The sequence below is a fragment of the Protomyctophum bolini genome, assembly GCF_963924005.1.
Source record: "Protomyctophum bolini genome assembly, chromosome: 22".
NCBI lineage: Eukaryota > Metazoa > Chordata > Actinopteri > Myctophiformes > Myctophidae > Protomyctophum > Protomyctophum bolini.
Genome location: NC_137883.1, coordinates 34,421,939 through 34,449,451, shown reverse-complemented (window position 1 = coordinate 34,449,451; position 27,513 = coordinate 34,421,939). Strand labels below are relative to the sequence as shown.

General features: G+C 44.0%; 2 protein-coding genes across 2 annotated transcripts in view; both read right to left on the bottom strand.

Moving 5' to 3' along the window:
• fbxw8 (F-box and WD repeat domain containing 8) overlaps positions 1-8,568 on the bottom strand; it is a 50,941-nt gene extending 42,373 nt beyond the window's left edge. Inside the window, exons 1-4 of the mRNA XM_080756128.1 lie at positions 7,912-8,568; positions 6,852-6,956; positions 5,735-5,899; positions 4,143-4,231 (exon numbers count right to left, since the gene is read on the bottom strand). Coding sequence (XP_080612254.1) covers positions 4,143-4,231; positions 5,735-5,899; positions 6,852-6,956; positions 7,912-8,466 — 914 coding nt within the window. The 5' untranslated portion in view covers positions 8,467-8,568. The remainder of the gene's footprint in view (positions 1-4,142; positions 4,232-5,734; positions 5,900-6,851; positions 6,957-7,911) is intronic.
• A 5,890-nt stretch (positions 8,569-14,458) lies between these two features.
• The window catches only part of rnft2 (ring finger protein, transmembrane 2), a 24,629-nt gene continuing 11,574 nt past the window's right edge, over positions 14,459-27,513 (bottom strand). Inside the window, exons 7-10 of the mRNA XM_080755731.1 lie at positions 25,327-25,476; positions 20,320-20,385; positions 16,827-16,928; positions 14,459-14,670 (exon numbers count right to left, since the gene is read on the bottom strand). Of these exons, the coding sequence (XP_080611857.1) occupies positions 14,536-14,670; positions 16,827-16,928; positions 20,320-20,385; positions 25,327-25,476 (453 nt within the window). The 3' untranslated portion in view covers positions 14,459-14,535. The remainder of the gene's footprint in view (positions 14,671-16,826; positions 16,929-20,319; positions 20,386-25,326; positions 25,477-27,513) is intronic.

The window sequence follows — 27,513 nt, the reverse complement described above, 5'->3', positions numbered from 1 at the left end:
ATCGTGTTATGCTTTAGCTATTGAAAAATAGCAGACCTACAAGCTCATATCGCGCCACCGAGTGGCGCGATACGAGCTTGTAGGTCTGCTATTTTTGAAAAATTCGAAGAACGACTGACATTTTTAGAATCTGATCTCAGGTCAGAATGGGTCAATCAGACCAGTTTGTGTCCCGTGGAAACCTCGTATGAATCTGATCTCAGGTCAGAATGGGTTAATTTGTTTTCCGTCCTCCCTCCAGAAACAGCCGTCAATGAGCAGTGCACTCGACGCTGGCTGTGTTGTTTACTTATAGGCCGATGCCAAGTGTGTTACTGTGTGTTACTGTGTGTTACTGTGTGTTACTGTGTGTTACTGTGTGTGTAGAACAGACCGATGTGTTACTGTGTGTTACTGTGTGTTACTGTGTGTTACTGTGTGTTACTGTGTGTGTAGAACAGACCGATGTGTTACTGTGTTACTGTGTGTGTTACTGTGTGTGTAGAACAGTGTGTAACAGTGTGTAACAGTGTGTTACTGTGTGTTACTGTGTGTTACTGTGTGTGTAGAACAGTGTGTAACAGTGTGTTACTGTGTGTTACAGTGTGTTACTGTGTGTGTAGAACAGATCCATGCCACTGGCTCGATGTTTACTTGTTATCCTAATTATGTTTTCTTAGCACTTGCCCTATATGTACTTCACCGTATGCTGAGCAGCTCAGATAACCAGGGGGGCAGTCAGACAGATGTTTAACCAGGGGGGCAGTCAGACAGATGTTTAACCAGGGGGGCAGTCAGACAGATATTTAACCAGGGGGGCAGTCAGACAGATGTTTAACCAGGGGGGCAGTCAGACAGATATTTAACCAGGGGGGGCAGTCAGACAGATATTTAACCAGGGGGGCAGTCAGACAGATATTTAACCAGGGGGGCAGTCAGACAGATATTTAACCAGGGGGCAGTCAGACAGATATTTAACCAGGGGGGCAGTCAGACAGATATTTAACCAGGGGGGCAGTCAGACAGATATTTAACCAGGGGGGGCAGTCAGACAGATATTTAACCAGGGGGGCAGTCAGACAGATATTTAACCAGGGGGGCAGTCCGACAGATATTTAACCAGGGGGGGCAGTCAGACAGATATTTAACCAGGGGGGCAGTCAGACAGATATTTAACCAGGGGGGCAGTCAGACAGATATTTAACCAGGGGGGCAGTCAGACAGATATTTAACCAGGGGGGCAGTCAGACAGATATTTAACCAGGGGGGCAGTCAGACAGATATTTAACCAGGGGGGCAGTCAGACAGATATTTAACCAGGGGGGGCAGTCAGACAGATATTTAACCAGGGGGGCAGTCAGACAGATATTTAACCAGGGGGGCAGTCAGACAGATATTTAACCAGGGGGGCAGTCAGACAGATATTTAACCAGGGGGGCAGTCAGACAGATATTTAACCAGGGGGGCAGTCAGACAGATATTTAACCAGGGGGGCAGTCAGACAGATATCTAACCAGGGGGGGCAGTCAGACAGATATTTAACCAGGGGGGGCAGTCAGACAGATATTTAACCAGGGGGGGCAGTCAGACAGATATTTAACCAGGGGGGCAGTCAGACAGATATTTAACCAGGGGGGGCAGTCAGACAGATATTTAACCAGGGGGGCAGTCAGACAGATATTTAACCAGGGGGGGCAGTCAGACAGATATTTAACCAGGGGGGCAGTCCGACAGATATTTAACCAGGGGGGCAGTCAGACAGATATTTAACCAGGGTGGCAGTCAGACAGATATTTAACCAGGGGGGCAGTCAGACAGATATTTAACCAGGGGGGCAGTCAGACAGATATTTAACCAGGGGGGCAGTCCGACAGATATTTAACCAGGGGGGCAGTCAGACAGATATTTAACCAGGGGGGGGCAGTCAGACAGATATTTAACCAGGGGGGCAGTCAGACAGATATTTAACCAGGGGGGCAGTCAGACAGATATTTAACCAGGGGGGCAGTCAGACAGATATTTAACCAGGGGGGCAGTCAGACAGATATTTAACCAGGGGGGCAGTCAGACAGATATTTAACCAGGGGGGCAGTCAGACAGATATTTAACCAGGGGGGCAGTCAGACAGATATTTAACCAGGGGGGCAGTCAGACAGATATTTAACCAGGGTGGCAGTCAGACAGATATTTAACCAGGGGGGCAGTCAGACAGATATTTAACCAGGGGGGGCAGTCAGACAGATATTTAACCAGGGTGGCAGTCAGACAGATATTTAACCAGGGGGTGAGGGGGGCAGTCAGACAGATATTTAACCAGGGGGGCAGTCCGACAGATATTTAACCAGGGGGGCAGTCAGACAGATATTTAACCAGGGGGGCAGTCAGACAGATATTTAACCAGGGGGGCAGTCAGACAGATATTTAACCAGGGGGTGAGGGGGGCAGTCAGACAGATATTTAACCAGGGGGTGAGGGGGGCAGTCAGACAGATATTTAACCAGGGGGGCAGTCCGACAGATATTTAACCAGGGGGGCAGTCAGACAGATATTTAACCAGGGGGGCAGTCAGACAGATATTTAACCAGGGGGGCAGTCAGACAGATATTTAACCAGGGGGTGAGGGGGCAGTCAGACAGATATTTTGTGAAGCCACTAAGGAAATCAGGATTTCCTGAAAGTTCATATAATGGCCTGTTGTGGCGCTGTCATTGGGCCCAAAGAAAACCCCATAGCCCCATAGAAGTCCATGTATTTGGGCCCAACTTCACCTAGACTGTATTACCTTAATAAACATGGTCATGAATACTTTCTGCTTCCAGTCACTAGTTTAAAGTCTCATTTCTAATAATCATAATATTCTTTTTGGAAAATTATGGTCCCATTTATTTAAAAAATGTTGCATATGCTCTGAGGGGCGTGGCTACCGTTACAGTCTATGATCGGGATTCCCCACCCACTCGAGTCAAAATAAAAACCAACGAAGAAGAAGGGGGGGGGGGAAGTCCCGCCTCGTTGTCTGGGCCAGCCAATGGGTCAGCTGGGCCCAAACGGATCTAGAAAGATGGCGACTTACAGTTCAAGGACTGACAGGCTTCATTTTACGTCCATATCAGACCCGGAGAACGCTTTGTCCATATTTTAAAGAAACACTGGAATCATGCATACTGTAAGTACACGTATTGAATCATGCATACTGTAAGTACACGTATTGAATCATGCATACTGTAAGTACACGTATTGAATCATGCATACTGTAAGTACACGTATTGAAGGGAAGGTTTGCAGCAGCGAAGCAGACCCCGTGGCTCAGCGGTAGAGTGGCCGGATGGTAACCGCAAGGTTGCCAGGTCGAAACCCCAGAGTTAGTGTCGAAGTGTCCTTGAGCAAAGACTCTGAACCCCTGATTGCTCCTCCTGATATGCTGGTCGGTGCCTTGCATGGTTTCCGCCGCCATCGGTGTGTGAATGTGTGAATGTATAATGCACAATCTATGTAAAGCGCCTTGGATAAAGGCGCTACACAGTATATAAATGCACCATTTACCATTCATATACAGTACATTGTTTAGATCACTTTTTGAGAATAGTAATACAATAGAAAAGTAGATCAGCAGGGGATGCACAAGCAGATTAGACGCTAGATGCTGAAACAGCGGTCGGACATGCCCTGCTCCCGTGCTTGCGGTTAGGCAGGTTGTCGGTCTAATGACAGTCGGACCAATAGTATGTCTGAACTAAAAACCTGAGCCCGATCAGCTGCTCATCAATGGCACAGCCATTATCAATAGCCTGTTGTCTAGAGAGATGGTATAGATGCAGGGCTTAAAGCCAAAAACAATCCCAAGACTGATTTGTTGTTTTTTTTGCAAATCTGCACTGATCTCATTAAATGACCCCTATGAGATCCTCAGGACAGAAATCAGTCCCCAGGACTGAGAACTTTATGCCCTGTAGATGCTAGGTTTTAATTGCATTTTAATGCACTACATATCTTGAACAAACTCCCAGAAAACTGCAGCTCTGCTGCCTGCCACTCTTATTTCTTTTAAAAACACAACTAAAAACCTTTCTGTTTCTAAGCTGCCTAAATGCTTTACATGTAATTGTACTGTACATCATACTGTATGTCAGTGTACTGTAAATGTCATGCAGGTGTTCACTTACCCAGCCAAGACAAAGTTGCCACGGGAGCTAACATCGCACAGCACCTTTCCCAGCTCAAACTGAAGCTGGCTGATGGCTCCCACGCGGTTCTGTGGAGAAAATGATTTAGCCATTATTAGAGTTGATGAATTGAAAATAATGTTTCATTATCAGTAGATTTGCTCTACTGAATTCACATTTTGATCAAATGTATCCATCATGTCGGAGAAGAACTCTATAAATAATTCACCCACAGAAAATGACTTATCTTCCATTAATAATGACACACCCAATCAAGCTGTTATTGTCACATATCGTTCCTGGGCTCATGGGTCAACTCAACCGAGCAAGACCTGAAAGTGAGGAAGGCACTTGCATGGAGAGGCCCTGAGTGGCATGACCAGTGTATGGAACTCCGATCTCCCCCAACAAATCAAACTCAGCTTCATCTACGCGGCGGTGGAGTCTGTTCTCCTACACGGCCGTGAATGCTGGACCCTGAAGACAACCCTGCAGCAAGTCTCTTGACGGGTGCTACCCCAGAATGCTGCGTGCAGTACTTAACATTAGCAAGACTGTACATGTCACTAACAAGACTCTGTATGAGGGATTACCAAGGGTGAGCCAGAAAATAGCAACCAGGAGAATTATGAGACTAGCAGAGACACTGCCAAAGACATCAAGAACGGCCAGCCAGCAAACTGGTGCTCTGGGAACCAACACACGGGCATCGATCACGAGGACGTCCCACGCCAACATACGTGGATGTAGTCGAGAACGATGCAGAAGAGCAAAGCACCAACGAACTGATGTATGGAGAAGCGGGATGACTGGAAGAGGCGATGGAGGGCTCCGTCTGAGCAATAATTTGATGACCGGCCGAGTAAAGACTCGACTGAGTGTCATATTGAGTAGGAGACTCAATTGAGTCCACTGACCGATTTATTGGCTCAGGAATGCGATAAAAACATCTCTGTGAATTCAAGGTGTGTAACTAAATATGCCCATTTTTGTTGGGTGAACTTTAACCCATTCAGGACAGGAACCCCTTTTGGTGTTTTAAGCATTATTCTTTGAATATATATTCTTTCAGTGAGAACATTTTTAACTCAAATCTTTGCTTCTGGGGGGTCCCTGGAACAACATATTTTCAGATGGGGGTCCGCAGCCAAATACAGATAATTCTGGGGGTCCTTGGCATGAAAAAGGCTGAGCACCACTGACATATAGGAACAGAAAACTCAGAAAACTAAGACTAATATACTGACAATTTCGTCAACAAAGAAAAACTAGACTAAAATGTTAGGAAGGGACTAGTGGACAAGAGATCCAGTATGAGTCATTTTAAAATTAGTTGCATGAAAAAGAAACAGCCATTACGACGGCATCAAGGCCCGCCAAAACACATCTTGTTCGACTAAACCACCTGTAGATTTAGTCAACTAAAATCTTATGACATTTAGTCGACTAAAACTAGACTAACACTAAAACATTCCAGGTGACTTAAAATGTGACTGAAACGAAATGAAAACTATTCAAGACGAGACGATGACTAAAAGTAAAAATCTAAATTTGCGGCCACAAAAAACCACCCTGGTTTTGAGGCAGCTCACCTTCCAGTTATAGCGCACGGTGCTGTCGGAGATCCTGCGGTCTCGCAGAGCGCTCTTCCAGCAGAGGAAGTCGGACACGCTGGCCTCCCGATGGTAACCTTCCCTCTGGCAAATACGGAACCACAGGACGCCGTCCTCGGCAAGGACTTTCCATGCCTTGCTCACCTGCGGGACAAAGGATCGGATGTGGATCATGAGGTTTACTGTACGTGGAATGTGAGGCGCGAAGCAACCCAAGCACATTCACTCATGTGCTACTGTACGAATCGCCCCCTTAATGTAGTTAACAGTTAATTTATTATTTCACTCCCTCTCTGAAATCTGAAATTATCTTGTATACAGATTTATTTGATTGCATAGTAGTCGATCTCTATACTAGTCTAGAAAGAACAACATGTCACAGAGACGGTGACTGCTTAACTAAGTTAATTTAGGACCTTCTAGCAGTTCATTTCGTTTTATTAAATCACATTTCTTCCACGTGTAGCCCACGTTTTGTAATGGCATCATCATGCTATTATGCCTGTGGATATACCGAGTGAACTTAACAATGATAAATGTATATGATAATACCATTTAAATAATCACAAACATGAATTATGTTTGTTATTTACAGCTAGGTAGAGTAGTGGGCGAGATGGAAAAGGGGCAACCGTACCGGTTACCCAACTGTACCTGGGTATACCCAGTTGGGTAACAGGTATGGTCGCCCCTTTTCCATCTCGCCCCACTTCTACTCCACTACATCGCAAGAGGCTAAATATTGTACTTTTAACTCCACTGCAAATTATTTGAAAACTTTAGCTAGTTTGTATATTTTGAGTTATTATTACAATACATACACTTCAGCCCTGTATACATTCTGGCTATTTGAAAATACTAGCATATCTAAATGTATGCATTCTGCATATTGAGTGCTTTTTTCTTCTGGTACATTTTGATAGCAATACTTTCATACTTTTACTTCAAGTACAGTTTTGAATTCCGGACATTTACTTGTAACCGAGTATTTCTACATTGCAGTATTGAATACTACCAATAAAGTTTGAGTACTTCTACCACCACTGAATGTGTCAAAATAGGAGAGGAGGGGGGGGGGGGAAATGGTACAGATTACCTGGGCGCATCGTCCCAATTCAGCAGCGCTGAGATGCTGGAATATCTTTGCGGCCAACTCATACGGCAGCTCGATATCAAAGAAGGGAATGTCATTGACCTCATTCTGAAACATTAAGGACATGGAAATGTAATGTGTTAATTAATTAAACTCGGCGGTAATCTTTCAAGTCTGTAAGTCGGCCTCGGAGTGTACAAATGGAACATCAATGTGCACACGGACAAAATGTGCCTGATCCTTGGAAGGAGTAAATTATTTGTTTAGCCACAGACAAGGCCAAGTCTAGCACTTGTTACAACTTACATAGCATTTATTATGTTCTTATTTCAACTAATGAATGTCATTCTCCAGGGTTTCCTCATAATATATATGGCACTGACTGAATGATTTACTATGACAATATGTATGGCACATTAGGAGTCCACAAGGACACTGGGGGCTGTATTTTGCGTGTCTTAAGTACCAGGTCTTATTCCCTAACTTGAGTAAACTTAAGACCTGGAGGCGTGATCAATGCTCTTTGGCCACTCAGAATAGCCAAATGGCATTGATCACGCCTCCAGGTCTTTAGTTTACTCAAGTTAGGGAATAAGACCTGGTACTTAAGACACGCAAAATACAGCCCTGGTTCTCTAAGCATGTATTGTTTGTTCAAGAATCTCCCCCCCCCCCCCCCCCCTAAATCAGAGTTACAGTCAGTAGACCTAGCTCTGGTCCATAGCTCTAATGCCAACAACGGTAGCAAAGGGCATTAGCCTATAGGGCTATGGACCAGAGCTAACCTAGGCCATAGAATAGATAGCTCTTTGTGTTTCTACCTGGTAATAATTGTCCAGTCCACGCAAAAATGTCTATGGCAAAACCATGTTGTACACTATAATGTCAGAGTTTGATTGATTGATTGAAGTATGTAACAGTATTCAGAAATGGTACATTTCACATGAAAGCACAACTCGATACGAAAGGACTGTTACTGTGGACGACAAACTGATAATAAAGCATTACACTTGTTTACAAACAGGGTCCACCTTTTTTCTCTCCAATTCATCAGAATCATTACCAGGTCCTCAATGAGTTGATCCACCAGCTTCTCGGCTTTGATAACCTTCTTGTTGTGTGGCTGTCTCTGTAGAGACACGACGCTGCTGCAGACATCCGTCTCGTTCTGATACTGCCTCTTCCTCCTGGTCCTCTCCTGCTGGATTCTGTCCAGCAGGGGACTGGTCCTGCCGTCCAGCAGGCTGCTGGCGATGGACACGTACAGGGGCTGATCCTTGGTGGATTCTCCTCCTGCTGTGGCCTGGAGGACTCGATCTCTACCACCACCACCACCATTACCACATTCAGAAGGACCACCGTGGGCAGAAGACGCTTTGCTCTCTTGTTCTGGTTTCGCTGGTTCTGTGCTGGTGGAACAGTAGTCGTAGGAGACGAAGTCTTGAAAATATCGATTCTTCGGGTCTCCTCCTCCCCGTCGGTCCGAACAGTCACCCACCACTACCAGCCCTACCAGAGAGCCCGGAGGAGAAGGGACAGGCTCGGGTTCACACCGTGTCTTATTGCTGGATAACTCCTGCTTCCAATCCTCCCTGAACGTCGCAAGTTCGTCTGCCATCTTCGTAAAGCATACCTTTCAAATAAAAATAATTACTGCTGCAACTCCATGTAAAACCATGACGTTTAAAATAAGCTAAATCTAGTAGTATGAGCAGTTGTTTGACATAACGTTAGCCCTCTGGACGTAAACATTCCTTCTCTATAAACAGTCCGAGAAGGAACACATCACCCGTACATAAGTTCCGCACATTTTAATTCCGCAGCATTCATTATAGGCGCGTTTTTACGCACAGGTTGATTTCTGTCCATAGTTAGGCCGCTATATATTAATAAATAATGGAGTTATTCAACATTACAAACATAATGCATTCTATGTAGTTTACATAGCAAATAGTAAAAACCTAAAACATGTTAATTACCGTCTATAAAAAAATATTTCCCATTTCACCGTACTCTGAACAAAAGGCTGACCACACGATGTTTCAAGAGTTAACGATTACCTCTCTCTCTCTTTTGGGAGCAGATGATGTAATGTAACCCCCCCCCCCCCCCCTTCACACACACACACACACACACACACACACACACACACACACACACACACACACCCCATGTGACACTTTTCTGAATAATACAGTGGAGAGAGGGAACAGGGAATGAGAGAGAGAGTGGGTGTGTGTTTGTGTGTGTGTGTTTGAGTGAGTGAGCGAAACGCAAACACAGTTAAGATCTGATCAGGAAGGACAGCAAAGGAACGATCGACATAATTTCGGGAGAACTAAAAAGGGGAGAGAGACGACACAACACAACACAACTGTTGCTTTGTTTGTTTGTTTGTGACTGGACTGAGGGAGCATACAGTACTATAGACAGTAACCATGTGCTGGCTCCCCAACGCGCAGCCTCTGCTCCTTACAGGCGACACGATGTGCGCGCCGCCACAGCAGGGCCAGCCTGGAGGCGGCGGACTTTCGCCGACCTGCTCCGCCGTCCTACAGGCTCTCGCCTCCCGTCTGAGGAGGATCGGTGACGAGTTGGACAAGAGCTGGAGTACTCCTCCTCATCATCATCATTATCATCATCGTGGTGGTGACAGTGACAGTAGTAGTAGTAGTGACCGCGACAATAAGAATAATAAGAAGAAGGGCCACTTCAGGAGCCTCCTATGCGCGGCGATACACATCACCAGTACCGTCCTCATACTGCTGGTCAGACGGCGACACCTGTAGGGCGCCACGACAAAACACCAACCGAACAAGCCCAGCAGCAACAGGTGCATTGATTTCACAGGCGTGTGTCACTGTGACCGTGTGACTCTGTGTGTGTGTGTGCGTGTGTGTGTGTGTGTGTGTGTGTGTGTGTGTGTGTGCGTGCGTGCGTGTGTGTGTGTGTGTGTGTGTGTGTGTGTGCGAGCCATATTAATTTTTCCCCCAAAAATGATGTAAGCCACTTGTAAGACAGTCTTATTATTATCCGTGGACAATTCGTTCATATTCAGTGGCGATTTTACAAAAATGTAGACAATGACAATGTCTTTTACTTTCTTTAAATTCACTTTTCGTCAATATATACACGCACTGTTATAGCCTTATTAAACTAAGCCTATACTACACATTATTGATGATGATGGTGATAATTGCAGGATAATATGGTGCGATAATGATGGGGATAAATATTTCTGATCGTTTATATATCCTATATGTTAATGTAGATGGTGTGCCTTGAAGAATGAAGACACGCATGAGGACAGAAGTTATACATGCTCTGATGATGGCGTGATGCGAGCGGTCCCCATATGTAGGTCCGAATCGACGCGCTACATGCGAGGAGTCAAGAACTACATATGGCGTGCAATCATGGTCGCGTTTCTTTTGCGGAGAATCTGGGACAAAAATGTGTTTTTCATATGAAATGGAACTTTGTGCACGACCATTGTTGTGTCACTCATCATGACGACGTCTGCCTGTGTGTGTGTGTGTGTGTGTGTGTGTGGGGGGGGGGGGGGGGGGGGCTGGTGGGGGTGCACGTTTTTCATTATAATATAACGCCTTATAAACTGTCTCCTTAAACAATCATTCATGCAGACTCCGGCTGATATGAAAGCTTTTTTTTTTTTACTGTATCGTAAATTTAAAGCTATGACAAAAAGGTCTACAAGCTACAGTATAAAACAGTTTAGATCTGTTCTTTTTGTCAAGCGAAAGCTGCCTGGCTGCGACACCGTGTACCACCGAGTGATAATGCTGCGGTGAGGTGAGGTCATCGTCCCAGGAGTATAATTATGCAAGGAAAACTTTAGCCCGTCACCATGCCAGCCAGCCAGACACACTAAAATAAAATAAAAAAACAACGAAAAAAGAAACTCACATTTCCTAAAACATGCGGACAGTCATAATCGCAAATACAACATTTTGACGTCGAAAACTGTTGGATAAGATAAACAGTTTTTCTTCCTTTGTATAGCCTACTTGCATTAATGGCAAATACGTTGCACTACTTTTTACACAAGCTTTTACTATTAGCAAATCTAGAGCCTGTGTGAAATCTGTAAATATTCGACCAGTCTGTTTTTCTATAATATTTAGAATAGTATGAAATGCATCAGTTTGTCCTATATTATTTGGATAATTATTTATTTGGTATTTATTTTGGGGGTATCAGTAAAATAATATGCTGTTGTGCTATATGATCCATACATTCTGAAAATAAGCTGTTTTTATAAAATTGCGAAATTGTTGTGAGTGCACTATACAGTTATTAAAACTGTCTTTTATAACGATGTGCCATTTATAATTCTTTAGATATTTCATATATGCATTTTGAGTAAAAGTTATTAAAAAAAAACGCTTTTGAAATATGTGTTTGTGCTTGCCATTGCTATTTGATATAAAGACTCCTTGACTTATATATACAGTAGGCTGCACTGCAATGGGGGGGGGAAAATACATGGCTGTCACGAAATGAGAAAGTCGAATGCACTATAAGACTAACCCTATTATTGTAGCCTATATACTCATGTGTTTTCCCAAAATAGATCCAGACCTTTTCCAGACTTTGTTTTCCTTTAAAAAACAATACCTTTTGTATATTTTTTGTTTGAGCTCTTGACTTACAAGTGACATCGGCACTGGCATCAGTTGCTTGCATGTCTTTTTTGCCCTGCAGGTGGCTTCCTCTCCCATGCGATGTCAGTGTCTTTGGGTGCATATTTTTGAGTGGTGCAACCACTACCTTACGGAGCTATGTGTGTGTGTGTGTGTGTGTGTGTGTGTGGGCAACTGGCTGGGTGGGTGGGTATGAGCACTGAGCAGCACGAAAACAGCATGGCTGTTTTTCTCCACCTGTGCGCAACCTAACACACACGCACAGAAACACACACATATTAACCCATTCTGACCTGGCACCCATTTTGGTGTTAGCATCATGTTATGCTTTAGCTATTGAAAAATAGCAGATCTACAAGCCATATCGCGCCACCGAGTGGCGCGATACGAGCTTGTAGGCCTGCTATTTTTGAAAAATCGAAGAACGACTGACATTTTTAGAATCTGATCTCAGGTCAGAATGGGTTAATCAGACCAGTGTGTGTCCAGTGGAAACCTGGTATGAATCTGATCTCAGGTCAGAATGGGTTAACTATATATGATGTGTGCCAGTACAACCTACAGTTACAGTATATAGCCTACAGTAGAGGGACCCCCACACAGGGTCATTTCTCAACCGTTTCGGACACGGGGTGGCTCGCTGGAATCGGGCAGGCACCCTGGGTGCGTTCCTGTGGGTCTGGAACGCACCCAGGAACGCACAAGCTACAAGCTCGTAGCTTTATAGATCTTCTATTTTTCAATAGCTAAATTATTTTAAACATTATGTTATACAATTTACAATTTAGGCATTTAGCAGACGCTCTTAATCCAGAGCGACTTACATTAAGCAAGAACAAAAGCATGGGAATACATCACATAAAAACATTTATCATGAAACATGCGTAAGCTAAGAAAGTAACAGTGGAGTATCTATATAATGAAACTTATACATATAAACTATACATATATACTACTTGTAAATTGTATAACATAATGTTTAAAACACCAAAATGGGTGGGCCTTGATATTATGAAAAAAGGTTGAAAACCTCTAGTGCCAGAAAACAAACCTGTTATTTCTCCGCTCGCTGACTCGACTCAGAGCAATTTAACAGTTGCATAACTTCACTAAAGACAATAATTATACCATGCAGGAGCCCTTTCCTTGAATTAGAAGTGTTTTTTTTTTTGTTTTAGATTGAAAGCTGAGATCCAGGCAGTTGTGCACATGTGGACAATCTGTTGATGAACGAGGCACACGTTTCATTTTTCTTCTCTTTTCAATAACCGTTTTGTTTTAATAGAACATTGTCAGGTTTTCCTATATGCATAATTAATTACTATGGGCAAAACTTCCAGGCTTTCTCAAGACCTTCACCTAAAATGTCATACAGTACTTTTACAGATCTAGAGAACGGTAATATATAATTCCATACTTTTCCAGATCTGTCATCTGTGCATGCACTGCATCTGAAATGACTGACTAGCATCATCATGATCCATACAAAGTCATTCTATAGAATCAAAAAGCACTGCTTCAGATTTTCAATAACAGAGTTAAACCAAGAAGATCCATTGTGAGAACAATATCACCAACAATATGACCAAACTTGCACCTTGAGGATGTGCATAGAAAGTTAGGTATAATGTCACTCATATTCAGTAATGCTTAAAGCTGAAATCCATAACATGTTCTATAGTTATTTTGACCAATCTGTATGATAGAAAATAAGCCATTTTTTTGGGGGGGGGGGGGGGGGGGGTGAACTACTCCTATCAATTACACACGCCACGAACTTGGAAGCTGTGAGATTTTGTCGCATTCCTATAAGACAATCATTTGATGACAGGACAGAGACCGAGTCTCCACAGCCAGGTCATCAAATTATTGGCTCCATGAGGTGTTTAATTGATAGAAAAGAAGGAATTCTTTGGGTGAACCATAAACAACAGTTTGTACGTGGTCTCCCTGCTATTCTATTGAGAAACCTAGATCATGTGGTCAGGCCGGAACGCTACAGGTTGACAAGGGGGTACTGCTCGAAGCTCAAAGCATATAATATCTCCTTTTTTGCCCAAACAAGGCTTTTCGTGTCAGCTCAGCAGAAGGAACTTTGGGGCTTGCCCGGGAGACCCAGGTTCGAATCCCGAGTAGGATCTTAAATCTTACGCATTGCAGGTTTAATTTATACTCTTGTCACAGGACAGTGTCGTGTCACGTGCCCGAAAGAAAGTAGCCAATCTACAAGCTCACGTGTCGCATGTTTTAGATCGGCTATTTTCAGCATGCACCGAAGTAAATATAAATCAGGTTTTAAGGGGGTTTTTTGTATCAAGATCAACGAGCAACTTAAATTTTCTATGTTGAGGTGGAGCTGTTGCCCTGATCGTGTCTCATCGTGTTGCTTGTAGATGTATATTGCAGTCAGTCGGTGTCAACCCATTTTGACCTGACAGTTATCTGAAAAAGCTATGTTTCCATGTCAGTCGTTCTTCAGTCGATTTTTCAAAAATAGCAGACCTACAAGCTTGTAGATTTTTGTTCAGCACCCGTAGACGTTTTTGAGATGTGCGTGCTTTCCTGCTGGATCGTACTTTTAATGTTAAACCTGAATTATTTAAGTTACAAGACAACTAAACAATTAGAGAATGTAGTAGAATAATCCAATGACAACTAAATATTCTTTCGTTTTTGGGTCTGAGATCTCGAGGCAAAATGTCATCAAATGGTGGTCCGTCCGTCCCATGCCTCAAATGGTCCGTCCCATGCCTCAAATGGTCCGTCCCATGCCTCAAAAGCAGAATAAAGAACCCATTTAGGCCTGACCTCAAAATGTAAAAAAAAAAAAAAACTTCTAAATCCACCAGTTTTCTGAAATAAATGTTTTCACGATTCTTCAAAAATAGCAGACCTACAAGCTCGTAGCTTGTAGATCTGCTATTTTTCAAAAGCTTAATTAAATGGGTTAATTAGAGATGGTGACGCGTCGTGTATCAGGGCCTTATAAGGACGGAGGGAGCAGAAGTATTAGTGTAGATCATTTAGTAGATCTGGAAGTGTGCAGAGGTGGTGCCGTCCTTCCAGCAACGCAGCGTCTCCACGACCGCTGAGCGGCACAGCGGACAGGTCCTCTCCCGGTCAAACCACAGACACAGACAGTCCTCACAGAACACGTGCTGGGTGGAGGAGGGACAAAGAAATAGCATGCGCACGCACGCGCACACACAGAGTATAAACGGACTCAAATGCACCCTTACAGGTCAAAACGTTCGCTCTGAAAGAATATATATTCAAAATGTTGTGCCGCATTTTTACGATAAAAAGAAAATAGCAGACCTACAAGCTCGTAGCACGCCACTCGGTGGCGCGCTACGAGCTTGTAGATCTGCTATTTTTCAATGGCTAAAGCATAATATCATAGGCATCCGTCCGTCAGTGATGACGATGGATTGCGCCTGGGTGGTCATGTTCATGTTTTCTTGCAGCGACGGCTGTGGCTGGACAGCCCCGCTCCGGAGTGGCAGTATGCTTAGTTAAAACACCAAAAGGGGTTCCCGCCCAGAATGGGTTAACTCAGAAAGTTAAAATGACGTGTACCCCAGCTAATTTATTGATGGTTTGGAAAAGAAATAGACCCTTAATAAGGGTCTGTAAAGGAGTGTACACATTTAACCAAATGTACCAGTAAGGCCTGAAGAGACCAAATAACACTGATGATTTTACAGTGTAGAATAGATAGGGGACCAACAGACAAAAATGGTGTCCTTGAATTTGAAACCCCCGATAAAAAAAAAGGTTGAAAAAGGTTGAGAATCTGTGATTTGGGCAGTTCTGAATCCATGGTTACGGATGGACAGTTGTGGGGAATACTGTTGCCATGGCATGCTTACACTGGAACAGTTAAAAGCAGCAGCCAATGAAAAATAAGGTTCATTTGTGAAAAGGATGAAGAAAATTGACAACTGGAACCTTCGTTTCTCTCTGCTGTTGTAATCAACTGCCTTTAAACCACTAGCTGGCCAGAGAGCAAAGATGCATTATAAACATTGTATCTTTAATTGGGCTGAAATTGGTCTATTATCTGGGATGGTGAGACAGTCAGATAATATAAGCTATAAGCATAATGCATATACTTTATAACACGGGGATGAATAAATACATTATCTACAGTAATCTATACTGTAACTTGACAATTCATCACATTTTGTCTTCTATTTTTTTGGGGTGAATTCACAGGGGGAATTCAGTTTCACATTTCTCCTGAAATGGGCAGGTACAAAAACAAACCTCTACGCAGATGAACCACATGAATCTTTACATGTCAATTTGGAGTTTATTACAAACAATGTGTGGTCTCAAGTCTGTCGTCATCGGTCATCCAGAGCCTTTCTTACCGGGGTCTTCCCTATGTTCCCCAGGTCCTATGTTCCCCAGGTCCTATGTTCCCCAGGTCCTATGTTCCCCAGGTCCTATGTTCCCCAGGTTCTATGTTCCCCAGGTTCTATGTTCCCCAGGTCCTATGTTCCCCAGGTCCTATGTTCCCCAGGTCCTATGTTCCCCAGGTCCTATGTTCCCCAGGTCCTATGTTCCCCAGGTTCTATGTACCCCAGGTCCTATGTTCCCCAGGTCCTATGTTCCCCAGGTTCTATGTTCCCCAGGTCCTATGTTCCCCAGGTTCTATGTTCCCCAGGTCCTATGTTCCCCAGGTCCTATGTTCCCCAGGTTCTATGTTCCCCAGGTCCTATGTTCTCCAGGTCCTATGTTCCCCAGGTCCTATGTTCCCCAGGTTCTATGTTCCCCAGGTTCTATGTTCCCCAGGTCCTATGTTCCCCAGGTCCTATGTTCCCCAGGTTCTATGTTCCCCAGGTCCTATGTTCCCCAGGTTCTATGTTCCCCAGGTTCTATGTTCCCCACTCACCCGGCCCCCCAAAAAAAGGTTCTATGTTCCCCGTTCAACCAAAAAGAGGTTCTATTGTCCCCACTCAAAAAAGGTTCTATGTTCCCCACATAACTAAAGAAAGGGTTCTATAAAAGGTTCTCTGTTCCCCGCTCAAACAAAAAGAGGTTCTATGTTCCCCACATAACTAAAGAAAGGGTTCTATAAAAGGTTCTCTGTTCCCCGCTCAAACAAAAAGAGGTTCTATGTTCCCCGTTCAACCATGGAGGCTGTGGACAGTTCAGAAGTTAACATGTTATTATGACAATGATGTCACTGGTAGGCAGGAGTGTTCCCTTAATGATTAGGTAAGCAGAAACGTTTTTTTCCCCCCCTGTAAAAGTCTCCTTTTATTGATTATTCAGCTGTTACAATTCCAAACATGCAAATTCTTACCTGACAGATGAGGGCTACTGGCTCTCTGAAATCAGACACACAAATAGCACACACGTCCCCCGCCTCGCTGCACTGCTGGCTGCTGGCTCGCACGCCGTAGCTCTGGAGGGAGCAGACAAAGGAGCAGGTCGGTTGGTTTACACTCACTTCTGCATCGAGCGGGTTGTGTGTAATTACAGCTTAATTTTATGTCATTTATTTGTAAGAGACCATGTACTGTACAGTACACTGACTTAGGCTTGGGCAATATATCGATATTACCGTTTATCGCAATATTTGAAATCAATATCGGTAATATCGTGGAGTATATAAATAATATCGAATACCGATAATACCCAATATCTTAATTTTAGCGTCATGAAAATATGGATTTAAAAAAAAATAAACATCTACATTACTGTATGTGTGTGTGTCTGTGTGATGAATTTACAAGTATTTCATTTTAAACAACTATAATCTGCCTAATAACTTAGTGTCCATGCATTGACTGGCACTGACGCTGAATTACGGCTGTTTGGCAGCATTTTGGGTTCCAGCCAAATTAAAAAAGGCTGAAAATCGATAATACCGATAATCGCTATATTATTCACGGTATCAATACCGATATCAAAAAAATCAATATCGCCCAAGCCGACTGACTACAGTGTTAAATATATGTACTGTACAAGAGTTCGTTTATACTAAATTATATTCTGCAGTCCCTTTTTGGCAGTTCACAATTTAAACAATACAGCTCAACAAACAAACGACAAAGAAAAACACACACACGACAATCGACAAGATGCAATAATACAATAATAAGTTACACATCACACCCACAATGTCACGTAAAAAGGCCTCGTCGAATTAAAAGTAAAATGATTTGCATACATGAGAGGCCCATGAGATGGTTACAGGGCTGAGTGGCTTTTTGGGGACTATAAATGTGGTTTTAAAAGTACAAATGGAACTAGAGCTCTTTAACCCATTCTGACCTGAGATCAGATTCATACGAGGTTTCCACTGGACACACACTGGTCTGATTAACCCATTCTGACCTGAGATCAGATTTTAAAAAATGTCAGTCGTTCTTCGATTTTTCAAAAATAGCAGACCTAGCAGACCCTATGAGCTTGTAGATCTGCTATTTTTCAATAGCTAAAGCATAACATGATGCTGACACCAAAACGGGTTCCCGGTCAGAATGGATTAATATAGGCCGGGCATTCCAGAGTTATGTGGCTTGTTTCAGAGAGAAAGCTGACTGCCGAGTGGCAAATGGTACAGTAAATCTACCAAATTGTACAGTATACAGTAAATCGCGAGGATGTTGTCGAGAATATTGTAGAGTTCACTGAACGAGATTACACTAAAGTCACATAATGGAGTAGGGGCCAGAGTAACCGTTAAACAGTTTATAAATTAGGAACAATTCTGAATACAATCTTGGCTTATTAGCCAAATAGCTAAAAAAAAACATTGGAGAGAGCATGCAGCGGCTTGTTATTGTACAACTGCTTGAGGCGTGTTGTTCCAAAAATATCGTTTTGCAAAAATCGGGGTGAAAATGTCTCTCTCAGTCTAGTGGGAATGTGCGTACGAAACTTAACCCATTCTGACCTGAGATCAGATTCATACGAGGTTTCCACTGGACACACACTGGTCTGATGAACCCATTCTGACCTGAGATCAGATTCTAAAAATGTCAGTCGTTCTTCGATTTTTCAAAAATAGCAGACCTACAAGCTCGTAGCGCGACACTCGGTGGCGCGCTATGAGCTTGTAGATCTGCTATTTTTCAATAGCTAAAGCATAACATGATGCTAAACACCAAAACGGGTTCCCGGTCAGAATGGGTTAAAAACTGACAGATCCATCTTGATCACAGACATTGTGTACCGATTTGCATGGATAAAATCTGTAGGAGTGATATCATATGAAAAACTGTATTTTGCAAAGACCAGCCTCCTGGTGGCGCTATAACAGGCCGATCTGAAAACGTTGGGGCATAGGCTTATCTCTGTTCTGGCACCCAGGGAGAGAGAGAGAGTGCGTGCGTGCGTGCGTGAATGCGTGCGTGCGTGCATGCGTGCGTGCGTGCACACACAGTTTTGCTCGGGCCAACAGTGATGGAGATCAGACAGACACACAGACAGATGGACGGGCACACAGACAGACAGACACAAAGACAGACAGACAGACAGACAGACAGACAGACAGACAGACAGACAGACAGACACAAAGACAGACAGACAGACAGACAGACAGACAGACAGACAGACAGACAGACAGACAGACAGACAGACACACAGGCACACAGACAGACAGACAGACAGACAGACACACAGACAGTACCGGTTCTAGGCCTTTTGAGGCCCTAGGCAACATATTATACAGAGTGTAAATGTTTATAAACAAATCCCAAATGTTTATAAACAAATCCCAAATGTTTATAAACAAATCCCAAATGTTTATAAACAAATCACAAATGTTTATAAACAAATCACAAATGTTTATAAACAAATACCAAAATGTTTATAAACAAATCCCATGAGACTTGGTCCTACACCCCCGACCATGAGACTTACTACAGGCCAACTGGTAGTGGTCCTACCCCCCCCATGTCAACTGGTAGTGGTCCTACCCCCCCCCATGAGACTTACAAATCCCAAATGTTTATAAACAAATCACAAATGTTTATAAACAAATCCCAAATGTTTATAAACAAATCACAAATGTTTATAAACAAATCACAAATGTTTCCCAAATCCCATGAGACTTGGTCCTACCCCCCCGACCATGAGACTTACTACAGGCCAACTGGTAGTGGTCCTGTGACACAGACAGATGGACGGGCACACAGACAGACGGACAGACAGACAGACAGACAGACAGACACAAAGACAGACAGACAGACAGACAGACAGACAGACAGACAGACAGACAGACAGACAGACAGACAGACAGACAGACAGACAGACAGACAGACAGACAGACAGACAGACAGACAGACAGACAGACAGACAGACACACAGACAGACACACAGACGGATGGACGGGCACACAGACAGATGTAGTAAAAGTACAAAAGTATTGGCATTAAAATGTACTTAAACTACCAAAAGTAGATAGTACTATACTCACTATGCAGAATGTCACGTTCAAGTTTTCAAATGTATAAAAAATATTTTGAAAACAGCAGATCTACAAGGTCACAATGGCGAAGGGACTGCCATTGAATTTTTGTTTGACATTTCATGTCATATGAAAGCAGGGAATCATAGCTTCAAATTGACATATTGGTTGTTCAGTTTGACCCACCAGTTTTGGAAATATGGCTTATAGAGTAATGTCTTGTAGAAAAACAGCGAGTTGAGAAAACAGGCTTGAAAGGTTCACACTGACTTACATGTCAATTTCAGCTCTGACACTTTATTCAAGAGTCTGCCTGTGCTATTAACTCATTTGGGGGGGGGGGGTTTCTACAGTACTTAAATGTACATGTTTACTTTACCTGAGAGCTGCAAAGGATGGTGAGGGCTTTCCGTATAGCAGACACACGACCACAGATGTCAAAGGACTGCCAGAAACAAAGGAGAAAAAAAAAAGCTTATCAAGAGAAACAAAACTCTCATACCACAAATAATATCTCTTGTTTTTATTTTATTTCTTTCAAATTAGCTTTCAACCCAGTAGTCTCAGTATCACATAACCTTCACCACACGTTCACTAGTCAAGTGAAGAATGACTAAAGGGCAGAAGAAGGGGAGATATTCAGATATTATACTAACAGTGATCCCCGACTCGATCAACTGGAGATGTTTGTGCTTGAAGTGAGAGCGTCATCACGGCACCACCGTTGATGCATTATGAAACACCTCAAAGCTCACAAACTCACTGATCTGTACTTTACATACATCCAACTCACGATGTTTTCAATGTAATCCTTATTCAGCACAACCGCCAATGACTCCACAAAACTCTCTCTTTTATTATCGTTAGCAGTTAAAGTCTTTGCGGATCATGTCCCAGCAACAGTTTGCTGCTTGTACCTGTGTGAATGAGTGATACAAATAAAGTATTACATTTGCATTAGTCACACGAACATGCCAATCCCACCCTGATTAACCAAATAACCATGGTGCCCAATATTTTGGGCATGTCATTATATGTAAAACATGTTAAAACAAATGTCAAAAATTTCACTATTTGCAGAACAATGTAAGCATGTTGTCCGATAAGAATGAGGGACTGCCATTGGATTCTTTTTTGAAAAGCAGGGAATCACAGCTTGAAATTGACATATATTGGTTGTTCAGTTTGACCCACCAGTTTTGGAGATATGGCTCATAGAGTAAAGGTGGTTGGAGATATGGCTCATAGAGTAAAGGTGGTTGGAGATATGGCTCATAGAGTAAAGGTGGTTGGAGACATGGCTCATAGAGTAAAGGTGGTTGAGACATGGCTCATAGAGTAAAGGTGGTTGGAGATATGGCTCATAGAGTAAAGGTGGTTGCACACCGGTGGAGGTATGGCTCACAGAGTAAAGGTGGTTGCACACCGGTGGAGGTATGGCTCACAGAGTAAAGGTGGTTGCACACCGGTGGAGACATGGCTCATAGAGTAAAGGTGGTTGAGACATGGCTCATAGAGTAAAGGTGGTTGCACACCGGTGGAGATATGGCTCATAGAGTAAAGGTGGTTGAGACATGGCTCATAGAGTAAAGGTGGTTGGAGATATGGCTCATAGAGTAAAGGTGGTTGCACACCGGTGGAGGTATGGCTCACAGAGTAAAGGTGGTTGCACACCGGTGGAGGTATGGCTCACAGAGTAAAGGTGGTTGCACACCGGTGGAGGTATGGCTCACAGAGTAAAGGTGGTTGCACACCGGTGGAGGTATGGCTCATAGAGTAAAGGTGGTTGCACACCGGTGGAGATATGGCTCATAGAGTAAAGGTGGTTGCACACCGGTGGAGATATGGCTCATAGAGTAAAGGTGGTTGCACACCGGTGGAGATATGGCTCATAGAGTAAAGGTGGTTGCACACCGGTGGAGACATGGCTCATAGAGTAAAGGTGGTTGCACACCGGTGGAGATATGGCTCATAGAGTAAAGGTGGTTGCACACCGGTGGAGATATGGCTCATAGAGTAAAGGTGGTTGCACACCGGTGGAGATATGGCTCATAGAGTAAAGGTGGTTGCACACCGGTGGAGATATGGCTCATAGAGTAAAGGTGGTTGCACACCGGTGGAGACATGGCTCATAGAGTAAAGGTGGTTGCACACCGGTGGAGACATGGCTCATAGAGTAAAGGTGGTTGCACACCGGTGGAGACATGGCTCATAGAGTAAAGGTGGTTGCACACCGGTGGAGATATGGCTCATAGAGTAAAGGTGGTTGCACACCGGTGGAGATATGTCTCATAGAGTAAAGGTGGTTGGAGATATGGCTCATAGAGTAAAGGTGGTTGCACACCGGTGGAGATATGTCTCATAGAGTAAAGGTGGGTGGAGATATGGCTCATAGAGTAAAGGTGGTTGGAGATATGGCTCATAGAGTAAAGGTGGTTGCACACCGGTGGAGATATGGCTCATAGAGTAAAGGTGGTTGCACACCGGTGGAGATATGGCTCATAGAGTAAAGGTGGTTGGAGATATGTCTCATAGAGTAAAGGTGGTTGCACACCGGTGGAGATATGGCTCATAGAGTAAAGGTGGTTGCACACCGGTGGAGATATGGCTCATAGAGTAAAGGTGGTTGCACACCGGTGGAGATATGTCTCATAGAGTAAAGGTGGTTGCACACCGGTGGAGATATGGCTCATAGAGTAAAGGTGGTTGCACACCGGTGGAGATATGTCTCATAGAGTAAAGGTGGTTGGAGATATGGCTCATAGAGTAAAGGTGGTTGCACACCGGTGGAGATATGGCTCATAGAGTAAAGGTGGTTGCACACCGGTGGAGATATGGCTCATAGAGTAAAGGTGGTTGCACACCGGTGGAGATATGGCTCATAGAGTAAAGGTGGTTGAGATATGGCTCATAGAGTAAAGGTGGTTGGAGATATGGCTCATAGAGTAAAGGTGGTTGCACACCGGTGGAGATATGTCTCATAGAGTAAAGGTGGTTGAGATATGGCTCATAGAGTAAAGGTGGTTGGAGATATGGCTCATAGAGTAAAGGTGGTTGCACACCGGTGGAGATATGGCTCATAGAGTAAAGGTGGTTGCACACCGGTGGAGACATGGCTCATAGAGTAAAGGTGGTTGGAGATATGGCTCATAGAGTAAAGGTGGTTGCACACCGGTGGAGATATGGCTCATAGAGTAAAGGTGGTTGCACACCGGTGGAGATATGGCTCATAGAGTAAAGGTGGTTGGAGATATGTCTCATAGAGTAAAGGTGGTTGCACACCGGTGGAGATATGGCTCATAGAGTAAAGGTGGTTGCACACCGGTGGAGATATGGCTCATAGAGTAAAGGTGGTTGCACACCGGTGGAGATATGGCTCATAGAGTAAAGGTGGTTGCACACCGGTGGAGATATGTCTCATAGAGTAAAGGTGGTTGCACACCGGTGGAGATATGGCTCATAGAGTAAAGGTGGTTGCACACCGGTGGAGATATGGCTCATAGAGTAAAGGTGGTTGCACACCGGTGGAGATATGGCTCATAGAGTAAAGGTGGTTGAGATATGGCTCATAGAGTAAAGGTGGTTGGAGATATGGCTCATAGAGTAAAGGTGGTTGCACACCGGTGGAGATATGTCTCATAGAGTAAAGGTGGTTGAGATATGGCTCATAGAGTAAAGGTGGTTGGAGATATGGCTCATAGAGTAAAGGTGGTTGCACACCGGTGGAGACATGGCTCATAGAGTAAAGGTGGTTGGAGATATGGCTCATAGAGTAAAGGTGGTTGCACACCGGTGGAGATATGGCTCATAGAGTAAAGGTGGTTGCACACCGGTGGAGATATGTCTCATAGAGTAAAGGTGGTTGCACACCGGTGGAGATATGGCTCATAGAGTAAAGGTGGTTGCACACCGGTGGAGATATGTCTCATAGAGTAAAGGTGGTTGCACACCGGTGGAGATATGGCTCATAGAGTAAAGGTGGTTGCACACCGGTGGAGATATGGCTCATAGAGTAAAGGTGGTTGCACACCGGTGGAGATATGGCTCATAGAGTAAAGGTGGTTGCACACCGGTGGAGATATGTCTCATAGAGTAAAGGTGGTTGCACACCGGTGGAGATATGGCTCATAGAGTAAAGGTGGTTGCACACCGGTGGAGATATGGCTCATAGAGTAAAGGTGGTTGCACACCGGTGGAGATATGGCTCATAGAGTAAAGGTGGTTGAGATATGGCTCATAGAGTAAAGGTGGTTGGAGATATGGCTCATAGAGTAAAGGTGGTTGCACACCGGTGGAGATATGGCTCATAGAGTAAAGGTGGTTGAGATATGGCTCATAGAGTAAAGGTGGTTGGAGATATGGCTCATAGAGTAAAGGTGGTTGCACACCGGTGGAGATATGTCTCATAGAGTAAAGGTGGTTGAGATATGGCTCATAGAGTAAAGGTGGTTGGAGATATGGCTCATAGAGTAAAGGTGGTTGCACACCGGTGGAGATATGGCTCATAGAGTAAAGGTGGTTGCACACCGGTGGAGACATGGCTCATAGAGTAAAGGTGGTTGCACACCGGTGGAGATATGGCTCATAGAGTAAAGGTGGTTGGAGATATGGCTCATAGAGTAAAGGTGGTTGCACACCGGTGGAGATATGGCTCATAGAGTAAAGGTGGTTGGAGATATGGCTCATAGAGTAAAGGTGGTTGCACACCGGTGGAGATATGTCTCATAGAGTAAAGGTGGTTGAGATATGGCTCATAGAGTAAAGGTGGTTGGAGATATGGCTCATAGAGTAAAGGTGGTTGCACACCGGTGGAGACATGGCTCATAGAGTAAAGGTGGTTGGAGATATGGCTCATAGAGTAAAGGTGGTTGCACACCGGTGGAGATATGGCTCATAGAGTAAAGGTGGTTGGAGATATGTCTCATAGAGTAAAGGTGGTTGCACACCGGTGGAGATATGGCTCATAGAGTAAAGGTGGTTGCACACCGGTGGAGATATGGCTCATAGAGTAAAGGTGGTTGCACACCGGCCGCGTTTTTCGGAGAATCGATGGAGAAACGCAGCTAAAAATCCGAAAAAGGCGCTCGGTGTGTGGGGACCTTAATGTCTGGCAGAGAAACAGCGAGTTGAGAAAACAGGCTTGAAAGGTTCACTTCTGTGGTCTCTAACATTACACCTATAGCTACATGTTTAAGCATTTCTTTCATATTTACATGTCGATTTCAGCTCCGACACTTATTTCAGACATGCTCTAGCATGTGAAGAGTCTGCCTGTGCTATCAACTATTTTTTTTTAATACGTTGAAATGAGTTGAATTTGCGCGATGGCAGCCTCTCAGTCAAATCTGGTCACATGATAATCATGTTAGCACGAGGTGACCGTTACCTTGCAGAGGCTGTAGATGATGATGAGCAAGGCTCCCAGGAAGTAGCTGGAGGACGGGTCATCTCCCATGATGTACTTGTACCACAGCTGGATGGGAACCAGGGCCCGAAACAGCTGGCTCATTTCTTCAATCAATAGGTAGAATTTACCCTGGGAATTCAATGCACACACCCGCACACAGTACGCACACGCACGCACGCACGCACGCACGCACGCACGCACGCACACACACACACACACACACAGAGTGTACAGTAAGTAGAAATCCCACACGTTCAGAGTACAGGCAGCCGTTATAAACTATGCTTGTGACTTGTTGTAACTGTAAGTATAGGAAAGTGTCAAAGGAACGCCACGTTAAGTATACCACGTTAGCTTTGTTTCCATATTCTCTCCATATAAATACATCACAGTTCAGTGAAGCCCTATAGCGTGAGCCTATGTTAACCCATTCTGACCTGAGATCAGATTCATACGAGGTTTCCACTGGACACACACTGGGTCTGATTAACCCATTCTGACCTGAGATCAGATTCATACGAGGTTTCCACTGGACACACACTGGGTCTGATTAACCCATTCTGACCTGAGATCAGATTCTAAAAATGTCAGTCGTTCTTCGATTTTTCAAAAATAGCAGACCTACAAGCTCGTAGCGCGCCACTCGGTGGCGCGCTATGAGCTTGTAGATCTGCTATTTTTCAATAGCTAAAGCATAACATGATGCTAACACCAAAATGGGTTCCCGGTCAGAATGGGTTAAAGCCATTATGTTATACTTTAGCTATTGAAAAATATTTTAAAAAGCTATTTTTGAAAAATCCTGAAAATGTGTCGCAAATTTGGAATATACTGTATATTCTTTCAGAACTCAAATCTTTGCTTCTGGGGGGGGGGGGGGGGGTCCCTGGAACAACATATTTTCAGATGGGGGGGCGGAGGCATATTACATATAATCTTTGGGGTCCTTGACATGTACCACTGATTGAGAAACATGAAAAAAATATTTTTTTAATTTCGACGTCAGGCCTAAATGGGTTTTAAGCAAGTCTCTACGCCGGTTTACTTTCATACCTTATTGAAATTTACTGCCAAGTATTTCATGAGTGGTGAGCTAAGCATTCCGCACCATCAGTATACGGTCCTTAAAAGTTACTAACTGTATCTGTACTGGCAGGGCTTTGGTAAACAACAACAACAACAACCAAAGTTGTTGAAGAAATCTCAGCAACTCTCTCAAAGTTTTGAACAACGGAAAACAGCAGCTCTTTTAATACTTAATTAGACCAATATGTATTCAGTCTTTCACCTGACTGACTACCCAAGCAGCCTCCAGCTCCTCTTCTATCTAGTCAAGAGTCATGCAGGGGGAAGAGCTTAATCCATTCTGGGCGGGAACCCCTTTTGTTATACTTTGCCGTTGAAAAATAGCAGATCTACAAGCTCGTAGCACGCCACTGAGTGGTGCGCTACGAGCTTGTAGGTCTGCTACTTTTGAAAAAGTCATGAAAAAGTGGTGGAAATCTTTGAATATATATTTCAGAGCGAACATTTTTAACTCAAATGTTTGCTTCTGGGGGGGGTCCCTGGAACTACATATTTTGAGAAGGGCGTCCGTGGCCCAATAGAGATAATTCTGGGGGGTTCTTGACATGAAAAAGGTTGAGCACCACTGACATAGAAACATGGGTTTAACCCTGTGAGAACCACTGACATAGAAACATGGGTTTTCAGAAAACTATTAGGATTTAGAAGCCTTCTTTTTTTCCAGTCCAAAATGGGTTAAAACAGCATGCCTCCAGCCCCAAACATGGCCACTGTCCAAGGCTCTGCCAATTCACAGCAGTGCAGGCAATCTCCCCACACACTGCAAGGGGAACTGGCAGTGGCTGGTTCCACCTGCTACCCAGTACCCACATCTAGTCTAGCCTACGGGGGGCTGCCAGCCCGGCCTTTAAAAAAAGGGGGCCACCCGTCAACGCAACGAGTCAGAAAACGAACTTCCGAATAAGTCCCTTCCGCCACAAAAGTACGTTAAGTGGAACTGGTGGAACGGTTAAAAAAGCAAAGGAGGAGATGCCCAAACCGAAGGCAAAGCCCTCCTCATTCCCCGATGGCGCACCATGGCACGCCCAGCTTGCATAATGACTTTGTGGATGACAAGGATTGATGACTTCTGTGTGGGTA